Source organism: Callorhinus ursinus, unplaced genomic scaffold (genome assembly GCF_003265705.2).
Source record: "Callorhinus ursinus isolate GAN/ISIS: 27379988/994484 unplaced genomic scaffold, GSC_fseal_2.0 scaffold39, whole genome shotgun sequence".
NCBI lineage: Eukaryota > Metazoa > Chordata > Mammalia > Carnivora > Otariidae > Callorhinus > Callorhinus ursinus.
In genome coordinates, this window is record NW_027397101.1 from 22881634 (window position 1) to 22895620 (window position 13987).

Sequence of the window (13987 nt, forward strand, 5' to 3'; positions counted from 1 at the left end):
ATATCAATAAAAGCAGTTTTTGCAGGTCAAATGCCCAATTTGGGTAGGGTAATAGAATTATTGGGACTATGGAAGAGGTTAGGTCTGGGGCGTGAAGTCATTCCCAAGGGCTGGACAAGGCTGTTATGGAGTTAGACTATTGCTGAGATTTTTTTCTCTGTGCCCCTGGTCTCCTGAAAGCCAGCAGTGAGTGGGTGGGGTCTATATAGTAAAGTGGACTAGAGAAAAACCAATCACTCTTTCTGTGTAAGTATGGAGCTTAGGAATAGCAGGTTCTGCACGTTTCTTGTGCCCTGATAACACCATCTTTAGTCATGTCCCTAATGGCATCCTGAAAATTTGTATGATTAAGTATTCAAAAACTGCCCATTTCTTCCAATAGAATGGCTGGATCCTATGACATCACTGAAGTGTAGTAACTACCCCAGGGAAGTGCAATTATGGACCAGAATGATCAGTTGTTTTCTTGATTTTTTTAAAAAATAAAACGTCTAGCTAGTGACTTGTTTATAGTTCAGGACTGGTTCATAGCTATAATAAGATGGCTAATTCTGTCATTCTCCTGAATTAAGCCCCCTCCCTGCTCCTGCTTCTGCACAACACCAAGGCTTCAGCACACTTAAGTCATTCTCGAAGTTATAATCCTGATTGCTACTTAGATCTTGATAGGGCTTCTCTTTTCTGCACTAATAGATATACCACATAAACAGGGTGTTGTTCACTGGGAGTGTTCACTAGCAGGCAGTGCCCAGCAGGGAATCCTCATCGATTTCTAGACACTGGAGCTAAGTTGAGAGGGATCTTCTTGAGTTTGGTCTACACATTGAGGTTTTCCCAAATGATAGCCATGAGCCTGTTGCACATGGCTGAATTAGCTACCAGATAAGCGGTGAGGGTGAATATAGAATATATTGAAACTCAAGAAGTGAAGGAAGTGGACAGTGTCAGTGGAATCCACAACCTACTCCCTTTGCAGGATAAAGTAAACAATTCAGGGCCTGGGTGAGCTCATCAAGGGAGAGCAGCGTTGAAGGTTAGAAAACTCTTTCCCCAGTCTTTGAGCTTAAATGACATCTTCAAGTGTAATCTGTATACATGATAGATGGAAGGTTTTGTGAAATCTGTGATTTTCTCATCTAGAGAAGGATGGAGACATTAATAAAAAAAAACTGTAGTAAAATTTTTGCCTCGTATGAAGAAATAAATATTATTACTGACTCTAGGATTCTCTATTGAGTATGTTTTGGTTAATGATTTACCATGAATTAGAAAGTTTTTATGAATCACGAATTCCTGGATGGAAGAATGTTTCCTTCACTTCTAAGTGATAAACTATGCTTCCCAACTAGGATAAAGTTGTTTGAATCAGTAAAAATTAGACCTGCCCTTTGACCCACACATAAACAGATAGTGCTGACTGGCTCTTGGGTGAAATGTGGCAAAGGATGATAAACCTCTACCTATATAGTAACAGATTTCTGGAAGATGGACCAGTAAAGAGCCAAAATACTCTATGGACTTAGAAGTGAGGATGGGGCTGTACACGAAACATCTGACCTTGGCTGCTGTCATCAGCTTTCTACTTATCTTGTTCTAAGACTGCATGAAATATAACCTTGTTCCTTCAGCTCTATCTAGAAAAGAAACATGGGACTACGCTTGATAGCCTTCAGGAGGCGTCAGTAAGAATTCACCTGTTTTCTTTATTTGGGTCCTTTCTCTTTTCTTTTTGATAAGTCTGGCCAGTGGTTTATCAATCTTATTAATTCTTTCAAAGAACCATCTCCTAGTTTCGTTGATCTGTTCTACTCTTCTTTTGGTTTCTATTTCATTGATTTCTGCTCTGATCTTTATTATTTCTCTTCTCCTGCTGGGTTTCAGCTTTATTTGCTGTTCTCTCTCCAGCTCCTTTAGGTGTAGGGTTAGGGTGTATATTTGAGACCTTTCTTGTTTCTTGAGAAAGGCTTGTATTGCTCTATACTTTCCTCTTAGGACTGCCTTTGCTGCATCCCAAAGATTTTGAACATTTGTGTTTTCATTTTCATTGGTTGCCATGAATTTTTTTAATTCTTCTTTAATTTCCTGGTTGACCCATTCATTCTTTAGTAGGATGCTCCTTAGCCTCATGTAATTGAGTTCTTTCCAACTTTCCTCTTGTGATTAAGTTCTAAAGTACTGTGGTCTAAAAATATGCAGGGAATGATCCCAATCTTTTGGTACCAGGTGAGACCTGATTTGTGACCCAGGATGTGATCTGTTCTGGAGAATGTTCCATGTGCACTAGAGAAGAATGTGTATTCTGTTGCTTTGGGATGGAATGTTCTGAATATATCTGTGAAGTCCATCTGGTCCAATGTGTCCTTTAAAGCCCTTATTTCCTTGTTGATCTTTTGCTTAGATGATCTGTCCTTTTCAGCAAGGGGGTTGTTTAAGTCCCCTACTATTATTGTGTTATTGTTGATGTGTTTCTTTGATTTTTGTTATTAACTGGCTTATATAATTGGCTGCTCCCTTGTTAGGGATATAGATATTTAAAATTGTTAAGATACAGGGACGCCTGGGTGGCTCAGTTGGTTAAGCGACTGCCTTCGGCTCAGGTCGTGATCCTGGAGTCACGGGATCGAGTCCTGCGTCGGGCTCCCTGCTCAGCAGGGAGTCTGCTTCTCCCTCAGACCCTCCCCCCTCTCACGCTCTCTCTCTATCTCACTCTCTCTCTCAGATAAATAAATAAAACCTTTAAAAAAAAAGATACAGGGGCGCCTGGGTGGCTCAGTCGTTAAGCATCTGCCTTCGGCTCAGGTCATGATCCCAGGGTCCTGGAATCGAGCCCCCCATCGGCCTCCCTGCTCCGCGGGAAGCCTGCCTCTCCCTCTCCCACTCTCCCTGCTTGTGTTCCCTCTCTCGCTGTGTCTCTCTCTGTCAAATAAATAAAATCTTAACAAATAAATAAATAAAATAAAATTGTTAAGATACAAATGTAGTGGCCCAAAGGGGCACGTGCACCCCAATGTTTACAGCAGGAATGTCCACAATAGCCAAACTATGGAAAGAGCATAGATGTCCATCAACAGATGAATGGATAAAGATGATGTGGTATACACACACACACACACACACACACACAATGGAATATTATGCAACCATCAAAAAATGAAATCTTGCCATTTGCAATGACATGGATGGAACTAGAGGGTATTATGCTAAGCGAAATGTCAATCAGAGAAAGACAATTATCATATGATCTCACTGATATGAGGACTTTGAGAAACAAGACAGAGGATCATAGGGGAAGGGAGGGAAAAATGAAACAAAACAAAAGCAGAGAGGGAGACAAACCATAAGAGACTCAATCTCAGGAAACAAACTGAGGGTTGCTGGAGTGGAGGGTGGTGGGAGGGAAGGGGTGGCTGGGTCATGGACACTGGGGAGGGTATGTGCTATGGTGAGCGCTGTGAACTGTGTGAGACTGATGAATCACAGACCTGTACCCCTTAAACAAATAATACGTTAGATGTTATAAAAAAAGTTGAAAAAAAAGAAAAAAATCCTATAGATGTCCCAACATAAAAGATTATTTCTGCATATGATATAATCTTCTTCAATAAAATATCTTTGATATAAAAAAAAGAATTCACCTGTTTTCAGTCATATCCATCCTGAGGAAAAGAATGCTTTATGTATGAGAATATTTTACTCTGGGACAATATTTTGGAGAATTAGAAATGGGTAGTTATGCCACTCTTACTGTTCCGATAGCCAAGAAACAGGCTTTCTTTGAGCCCATGGATGGTACTCTAAAGAATTTGAATCAGCTGGTTCAGAAGTTATTGTGTGGTTGTGTAAGTATGTTGCTGTCCAGGCTGAATGAAAGTTCTGTGGCTGGAGCAGTGATCTGATCCTAGCATCCACATGGGAAAGCCAATATAAAAAGCCCTTAAATATTATAACTTTGTCAGATTTATTTATACCCGGATATACTGCATATTACATTCTTTGTTATTGCAAAATACTCTCTAAGTGTCTTCATGATGAGGCTCTTTGCTAAAAAAAATTAAAAAGGAATGGGGAATGTGCCTCCCCCCGCCCCCCCCGAAAGGCATGCAGTAGTGGGTGTGGATGCTTAGATAAAATGTTGCAGACTTTTGGGGCACCTGCCTGGCCCAGTCGGTTAAGACTCCCACTCTTGGTTTGGCTCAGGTCATGATCTCAGGGTCATGGGATCAAGCCCCTTGTGGGGCCCCAAGCCCAGAGCAGGAGTCTGCTTAGGATTCTCCCCCTCTCCCTTTCCCCTTCCCCTCTGCTCCCCTCCCCCCAACCCATGTTTGGTACCTTTTCACATGCTCTCTCTCTCTAAAATAAATAAATAAAATCCTTTAAAAATGTTGCAGACTTTAGATATTTGGCAATTTATATGAATTAATCAATCAAATAAAGGTCAAAGCAATTTAAATGTGTATTTTTATGTGATGTCAAAAAATACATTCTCTTTATCTGACCCACTATATCCACCAGGAGTTATCATAGGTTTTATATATTTAAAGAATTTTTTATTTATTCATTTGAGAAAGAGAGAGAGAGAGAGCGGGAGCAGTGGGGAGAGGCAGAGGAAGAGGCAGAAGCAGACTCCCTGCTGATCAGGGAGCCCGATGTGGGGCTCGATCCCAGGACCTGGAGATCATGACCTGAGCTGAAGGCAGATGCTTAACCATCTGAGCCACCCAGTCACCCCAGGTTTTATATATTCAGTTAGGTAATTGAGTATGATGTGAAGACTTGATGCTACAAAAATTTGTGTTTTTTGTCATTACTGGGGTTTTGTTGTTTTTAAGGAGATACATTTTCTGGAATCTATCTAAAACAAGAACTTTTAATTCCAACCAGTAGATAGCAGAATAATATCAGTCCCTAGAAAGTGATTGCTCAGAGATTGTTACCAAGAAAATAGAGGAATGAACCTATTATTCATGCATTTGGTTAAGGAACACTTCACCAGTTCTGCACTGTGAACAACTTAATGAACAAAAGCAAGAATATCTCTCTTTAGCAAAGAAATTAGAAAACTACAATCACCCCTATTAAAATTACCCACAAGACACGATGACTTGTATCACTACTATAATTTTGCTGGAAGTATTAACCAATGTTTCAAGTTATGATACAAATCATATGAAACAAGGTTTTTATACTATGCAGATAATATGATTCGTTAAGGTGAAAACACAAGAGAATCCACCCAAAAATCTGGTACGAATCAGTGGACTGTTTCATCCAAAAACTTAAGAATCAATGACAGTAATGACGACAAAAAACCAACATGCTAAAACCATGCATTTCCTACTACTGCTGCAATAAAGTTTGGAATACAAGTTGAAAACAAAATCTCATTCAAAACAGCAATCTATATACCAAAGACAAAATGAAAAAACCGTCATTGGAACTGAAGAAAGAGACTCTAAATGACTCATATAAGATTTTATTATGATTTTAAAAAGCATAAAATTTCAGTGAGAAAGTAAAAATTATTCAAAAAGTGGTGATGGGACAATTGGATAATAATTTGAAAACATACATTAGATTTTATGCTAGAAGTCTAGTAAAAAGTGACATTCATAACAATAATATAAAATACTAAGATAATTATACCATATCATGGTGCAAAAAAAATACACAATATTAAATAATGACAAAGGAAAAGTAATTTCACTACATTACCAAAACCTTGCAAATTAAGATATATACTGAAAAAAAAAAAAAAGATGGGAAAATACCATAAGTAGAGACTAGTATTAATGTGAAAAGAATTTTTGGAAAATTTATTTTAAAGGGGGCACCTGGGTGGCTCAGTCGGTTAAGCATCTGCCTCTGGCTCAGGTCATGATCCCAGGGCCCTGGTATCCAGCCCCAGTCCGGCTCCCTGCTCAGCGTGGGGCCTGCTTCTCCCTCTCCCACTCCCCCTGCTAGTGTTGCCTCTCTCGCTGTGTCTACGTCAAATAGATAAATAAAATCTTTAAAAAAAAAAGAAAAAAGAAAATTTATTTTAAAAATTCACGTTCATTTCAATCAGAAAGAAGAAAAGCTGATTTGAACAAGAGATAAGCAGTAAATGCTCCCTTAGCAAGTTAAGAATTAGCACTGATAAAGCAATTGGATAAAGTGGGAGAAATGTGACATCAGTACTGTGTAAAAAAAAACAGCAAAATTACCGCTAAAAGTTCAAAATGCAAAAAGATGGACTTATTTCACTGCATTAAATGGAATGGGTGAAGGTGGTCAAAAGGTACAAACTTCTACTTATAAATTAGGATGTAACATACAGCATGTGACTACAGTCAATAATACTGTTGTAGTTGAGGGGCGCCTGGCTGGCTCAGATGGTTAAGCGTCTGCCTTCGGCTCGGGTCATGATCCCAGGGTCGTGGGATCGAGCCCCACATCGGGCTCCTGGCTCAGCAAGGAGCCTGCTTCTCCTTCTCCCACTGCCTCTCTCCCTGCTCAGGCTCTCTCCTCTCTCTCTCTCTCTCTCTGTGTCTCAGATGAATAAATAAAATCTTAAAAAAAAAATACTGTTGTAGTTGAAAAGTATAAATTATCCATGATTTCCACATGCCAAGGGTAACTTCTGTTACTATTGGGTATATTATGCATGTACATAGGTACAGACATTTGTCAAATATTTTTCACATATGCCAGACCCTAACCTAAACTCTGGATGATAAAAGGAAATAATACTGTTGCATATTTGAAAGTTGCTGAGAGTAAATCTTAAAATGTTCTCCTTCCAAGAAAAAAATTTGTACCTATGTGTGGTGATGAATATTAATTACAGATTGTGGTGATCATTTCACAGTATATATATTATATATATATATAATATACACACACACATATATGTATCAAATCATTATGTTGTGAACCTCGACTAATACATGTCCATTATATCTCAACTATTATGAGTAGCCCTGCCCCCATAAAAATGCCATAAATTGAGAAAAAAAGTCTTTGCAGCAAATAAGACATTTAAAGCAAAAGACAGGAACAAATGATTCACAAGTGAAGAATGCACATGCTCAATAAACAAAAATTTTAGTGTTGTAATTAAAAATATATAAACCCAAAACAAGAAAACTAGAACTGTAAAGATGTCCTTCGAAATAATCACTAAACACATTCTGCTGGAAATGCATATTGGCACACTCTTGGAATATTTTTTTTTAATGCAGATTTTTTTAAAGATTTTATTTATTTGAGAGAGAGAGAATGAGAGATAGAGAGCACGAGAGGGAAGAGGGTCAGAGGGAGAAGCAGACTCCCTGCTGAGCAGGGAGCCCGATGTGGGACTCGATCCCAGGACTCCAGGATCATGACCTGAGCCGAAGGCAGTCGCTTAACCAACTGAGCCACCCAGGCGCCCTCTTGGAATATTTTTCAAGAGCCTACACTATTTGAGTCAGATTTTACTTCTTTAGAATTTATCACAGAGTCAGACATGGACAAAATTTTATGTAGGAATATTAAATCTTGCTCAACTTATAATGATGAAAACTTAGGGTATTTAAATATACACTCAGGGAAATGGAAAAAAAATATGAAGGTACATTCAAGAGGGGAAAATTGTAGACATTTAATACTTTGTAAGAAGAATAACCTATGAAAATCATTAAAACTAAAGTCAAAAATTATGATGCAAAATGCCAACTTTATTAGCACCATCCTTTACTAAATGCTTCCCTGTGCATATCTTATGCTAATGACTTTGTAACATTCTACTTGTAATTCTGATACAGATACAATTATTAACACTCTCCTTAATGCCACAGACAAAAGGGTAAACTTTAGCTTTGAGAGCTTACCTACCCCAGGGTTTTTCAGTTAATAATTGGTTGAGCTGTGGATAAGACATTGGTTTTATTTCTCTTGATGGTATGTTTCTGTAGTTTTGAATGAAATGTTTTGTAAGGAGCATATTTTGTTTTGTAATTCAAAACATGATTGAATGTGTTTGCTTTACGGGTAAACTACAGGAATTCTCTTGGCAAGAAGGGGGAAAAAAGTATGGATTTGAGTAAAAATAGAATGTTTTTCTTAATGCACATAATTAGGAAAAAAGCACATTATTTTGTAATATATACATATTTTATAAAGCCTGAAGAAAAAGTCATAATGATAGCAGTGTATGTGTTTCAAAGTTGGATTTATTTCATCATCCAGATTTTAGGTTAGGGTCTGGCATATTTGAAAAGTATTTGACAAATGTCTGTACCTATGTATATGCATAATATACCCAATATTAAGAGAAGTTACCCTTGGCATATAGAAATCATTGATAATTTACACTTTTCACTTTTATTTTCCTGTACTTTGTATAACACACATAAATTACTTTTATAATCAGAAAACTAACGAACATTAATTTTGAAACTTAGAAAAATAAAAATAATAAACATTAAAAATATCTAATGTGTTGCAGTTTATCCTTTTTTTCTAGTCTTAATTTTCCGTAAGAAATTAGCTTATGAAAATAAAATCTTTCCGATCATTTCAAAGCCACTGAAAATTTATCTATAAGCAAGTAATTCCAGAAATAATTAGTAGCATCAGCATACCATCAGTCAGCTACTCTATGACTGCCAAGACAGCTGTCCACTGCAGAAAATTCTAAAAGGGTGAGAGGTAGAGCATGTGAGGCTGGAGGTAGGGGATATAGGTGTAGTTAGCTTATCTGCTTAAGCAATTTTTAGCTAGTTACAAAGCAACAGAGTCAACTGTAATAGAAGGCAAAAACCTTTTTTCAACAAGGTAAAGAGAAAAGTCTGTGAAGAATAGAAGGCAAGCAGAGCAGTATCACCTCAGCAGGTCAGAATTAGCACCAAGAGTAATACATCAGTACTACGTAAAACAAACAAAAAACAAAAACAAAACAAAAAAACCATAGAATTATCCCCAAAAGGTCAAAATGCAAAAAGATGGACAAATTTTATCTCTAAAATTAACTGAATGGCCCTGCCTTTATAAAACTGTAATAGATTGAGAAAAAGAAATTAATGCAAACAAATGCCAGTTAAATTATATTTATTATATAAAGAGATCCTATAACTTGGTATGAAAAAACAAAGCAAGTCCAATAGGTATCACAAGGGTAAAGGAGATGAACATTCAAAGAGGAAACAGAGCTACTCAAAAAACACAAATATTTAACCTCATTAATAAAGAAATGATTGGGATGCCATTTCTTATTTAATGCACAAAGTTAACATCAATTTCTACTTTTTCTATTTTCTAAATGTACTCAACTGTGCTATTTTTAGTAATAAAAAATTAGTCATTTAAAAAAACATAGAAAGTATGAAATTTTCTGCCAAGGCAGAAATCATAAAAAGCATTAAAATGAATCAACACTTGTATGGGCAGTTAAGTTTCAGATCCCTGGAAGCCAATTCCTTTTGTCTGGGTTCCTGAGTTTTATTATGGGATTGTCAATAAAGAGAAGATTGTTCCTGATTTATACTATGACAATCTCCCAAGTGTAGGGATATACTTATATGTATGCAAATATGTAAATTTTTCTTCAGGTAGGCAATTATTCCAGGAAAGTACCTCTCCAGAATCACTCACTACATACAAAGGACTCCTATGACTCCCATTTGCTGAAAGGGTCTCATTAAGATCTCCCCATATGATTCTCAACCAGTAGGGATGCCCTTGATATTTAAGAGGCTGAACATCTACTTTAGTACTGCCTGAAAAGCAGCAGTGTCCCAGGCTTTCTGTAGCTCGCTTCTTAGGGAATCTGAAGTTGGTCCTGTTCTTTAGACAAAGGCAAAAGGGCATTTTTCTGATTTGATACAGAACTGAGTTTACCTCCTGCTTGCTCACATCATAGCCTTGAGGCAGATCACACAAAGCTTAGGATGCACACGGGCTAGAGCAACCACCCCAAATCAAATGATCATGTTAGAACGACTAAGTTGGGACACTGAACTTAAAATCCTATAGCTTTGTTCAGCATATTTCTTTCTTAGCTTTCCTCATATAAGTTTTACTGAACAAAAAGGCAGAAAAGAGTAGACCTTACTTAAAACTTACTCAGCAAAACCAATTCTCAGAAACCCGAACTGTGCTAAACAGCCTGTATGAAAGCAACTCTATAGAAAACAATACACAAGCAGAAAAGTGTTTCATCTGAAATAACAATTTAGTCAAATGACAGATTTGGTGGTCAATTTAATATGTTGTAGCCCTTATCGATCTCAATTTAGTATGACTCTACAGATAACGTATTTTCTGGTACTGAAGTCCCATTTGAATAGAAATAGCTGCTAGATAGAAGAAAAAAATTCAATTTAAAGACAATTTCCCTATAGCTGAAATACCAAACAATTTAAAAATTATATGTGTATGTATAGGCATGTATGAATGTATATACACATGTATGTAATGTACGTACATACTTATATTTTCTCTCTCCCTTTCCCTCTCTCCAGAGAGAGATACAAAACCCTGACTTAGGGCTATACTGTTTATTTCTCCTAAGAAACTTCACATATTCTGAATGCACTCAATCTGGTGAATTGGCAACAATGTCAAAAACTACATGAAAAAAGGGAGGTAGGTAATAATATCTGGCGACCTTTTGTTTATCTTAGGTCAGAGCAGGCAGCCTCCCTTTGATGTTTTGTAGTCAAAGATGAAAACTTGCAGCTTTGAAGCATAATGAACATAATTATACATTTACTGCAATCACCTACAATTTGACTTACACAACACCACAAACACACCTACAACATTTTTCTACATACCTTTTTACATTTGTTAAAACAGCTGGCTATGTTGAATACATTTTCAGAATACATTTGTTAACCATACGATAAACACAGAGCCAAACAATACAAATAACATCAATTACCATCTTATGTAATATCTGTACCAATCATTATAAGAAGATACAACTGAAGGGGAAGTGTGAGATCATCCATGATGCACTGCAAAGGTACTACATTTTAGTCCTATGAATGATCTGAAGGTGCTGAAAGAGGTGATTCTCTAGAAGGTGACGCAGGGTTTTCCTCGGGTGGAAAAACTGTGAGAGTACAAGCTCGAATGCCACCAAGTGACTCTGGAAGGTCAAAAACTTTATGCCACTCATCCTTTTCTGGGTCATATTTCTGGACAATTTCTACCATACAACGATTATTCCAAGAATATCCACCTACAACATAGATTTTATTTTCAAAGACAGCAACTCCAACATCACTTTGACCTCTTAACATAGCAGCAATTGGTGTCCACTGGTCAAGGGTTGGTGAATAGTATTCACAGCTTAGAACATCATCATAATCACTTGTTCCTCTGAAGTGATTACCACCAATGACATAGAGCTTGTCTCCAACTGTACACATGCAGTGCAGACCTCTGACTGTAGTCATTGGAGCCTTCTGTGTCCACTTGTCTGTATCTGGGTCAAAACACATGAGCTCGTTTTGGAACGTGTCATGAGTAATTCCTCCTGAAATATACATCAGGCCTCCATACACCGTTCCAGCATGGCCATAGTGGGGTTCGCTCATTTTTGCAACATAGCTCCATTCATTCATCCTTGGGTTGTAACATTCTACTGTGGCCAGCTCACCAGCTGCACTCCGCCCACCAACAGCATATAAATGTCCTTTGAGGGCACTCAAGTGGAAAAATGTGCGCTTTTCATTTAATGATGCAACCTGCATCCATTTATTATACCGAGGATCAAATCTGAAAACTGTGTCAACAGCAGTTTTTCCTTTCGTATCATAATTACTTTGACCACCAACTACATAAAGAAAGTTTCCAATGACAGCAATACCATGCTGATAACGAGGAGCATCCATGGGGGCTAGAGATCTCCATTCTTGTGCCCTTTCATCATACATCCGCAATTCTTTACTGACAACCAGCTGCTGCCTCAAAACTCCTCCTAATGTGACCAAGTGTGTCGAGTCAGATCGAATGGCAGTTCTATCCGACTGCATCACTGGCTGCATATATGGCATCATTTGGTAATTGCTAGCTTCTAAAAGCAAATTCACACAGGTATTGTCTGTTCTCATGAAATCTACTGTCTGCACGTAATTGATGAGATCCTGGGGTGTCATCAATGGAAATCGAATATTCTTCATTAATTTTGCAGCATAATCCATCCGAGGGTCTTCCAACCTTAGCCAGCGACAGGCAGCCTTGAAGAGCTCAAGTTCAGTACAGTGCTTAAGACTGTTACTAGAAAGCACAAAGGCAAGCCGTTCAAAGGGGAGTTTCAGAAACTCCCCAGTACTCAGTAATGCAGGAAAATTCTTCAGGATGAAATTATTGACATATTTATCCACTTCGATAAGATTGTAAGTGTTAGCAATTCGTCCAACTTCAACACAGTTATCTAAAGAGACTCCTGAAATAAGAAATACTTTACAGAAGTCCAAAACAGGTAAAATCTGTAAAAAGCTGGCAGCTTCAAGTGTGTCCTGGAGATTGTCCATGTTAAGAGAAAGTTTTGCGGTATAAATAAAATCAATTATTTTCTTCAGACCAACCTTGTTCACCCCATGAAGCTTAATGCACATTAAATCTTGTTCTTTCATTCCCCCTGTGAACATCGCCTTGAAATAATCACTAGCAGACGCCATCATAGCTCTGTGAACGGGGAAGATTTCATCTCCATCACCTGGCACCAGGGTCACATCACAAAGCAAACCTTCTATCCTAAGCTGATCAAAGCCTTGCAGTACCACCGAACTGTGAGTATTGCTGGTAAAAAAACGTGTGGTTCCCGCCTTGCAAGGCTGCAGATGGGCGGAGACGCCCATTTCGCCGTTACCAAGAGACACTTTCATGTGAAAGCCTTCCTCTGGCACAAAGATCTGTGCCCGGGCACGAAGTTATAACCTGAAAGCTTTCAAGGAAACGAGGCGGTCCGAAGAGCAGGAGAGCTCGCTTTCCTTATCAAGGGCAAGTAGTCACTGTGGCACCCCTCACAACACACCAGTCATCCACGGAAAATTGTTCGATAGCAGGACCACAAAGAGCTGTGGACCTCAAATCTGATTATTATGCAGATGATTCACCAGAAGGCGGTTAACTGACCCGGTTCACCTGGTCAGGCCTGCGCGGCCGCTGCTCCAGCAGTTCCGCTCCGGGCCAAGGGGGAGGCGCCGCCACGTACTGCGGCTCGCGAGGCGGCGAAGCCGGCCACCTCAGCGAGCGGCCCGCTGCGCCCTCCGCTGTCACAGGAACGTCGCCGCACTGACCGGCGACTGCGTTGGGACGACGGCCTGGAACACGGGCCGGGCTTGGGCCTGAGTCTGGAACACGGGCCTAGCCCCGGACGCCGAGCCGGTCCTTCCGGAAAGGCCTCGTCCCAGGATCCCCCGGGCTAAGAGCGGCCGCGGCAGGTACTGCGGCTGCGCGGCCGCCTGACGCGCCAGTGGGCGGGCGTACGGGGGATGGGGAGGAAGGGCGCTGGAGGCGCGAAGGGCGGGGGTTGAGGAGGAGTTGCCGGGCGGGGTGCCCGCGAGCTGGCCTCTCCGGGTCACTCCGTACGTGGGGTACAGTCGGCCCGGGACGGGTGTAACTTATGTGATGCTGCGCGTTTGGTATACACTTTGCACGGCATCTGAGCTCTCCTGCTAAATTCACACTTCCTGGCTTCTGTCTTTTGAATAACAATGAAATGCGGCTTTTGTATAAATTGAAAAGAAACGGCAGAAGAGGGCCTACGGGCGAGATGCTGAAAACTGTTCCTCAATAAAGCGCTTGAGCTTCGACTTTTATCCTACACAATTTAGTAACAACCTCAATCATAATTTTGGTTCATATTTTCATATTACTAATCATTTAAAACACATATCATGTGTCTCAAAATACCAAATTGTGACCATGGTATGTAAATAATATAGCCTGAATTTTTGCTGCGCAATACAATTCCATCTTGTTTTCCACTCTCCCATTTTTAAAAGGCTACACA

The 13987-nt window shown here is 39.3% G+C and overlaps 1 protein-coding gene across 1 annotated transcript; it reads right to left on the reverse strand.

The window, feature by feature from the left end:
- Positions 1 to 5554: 5554 nt before the first annotated feature.
- On the reverse strand, positions 5555 to 13401 carry KLHL9 (kelch like family member 9). The gene has a single exon (XM_025887887.2). The coding sequence runs from the start codon at positions 12855 to 12857 to the stop codon at positions 11004 to 11006; it is 1854 nt and encodes a 617-aa protein (XP_025743672.1). The 5' UTR covers positions 12858 to 13401; the 3' UTR covers positions 5555 to 11003.
- Positions 13402 to 13987: the final 586 nt, after the last annotated feature.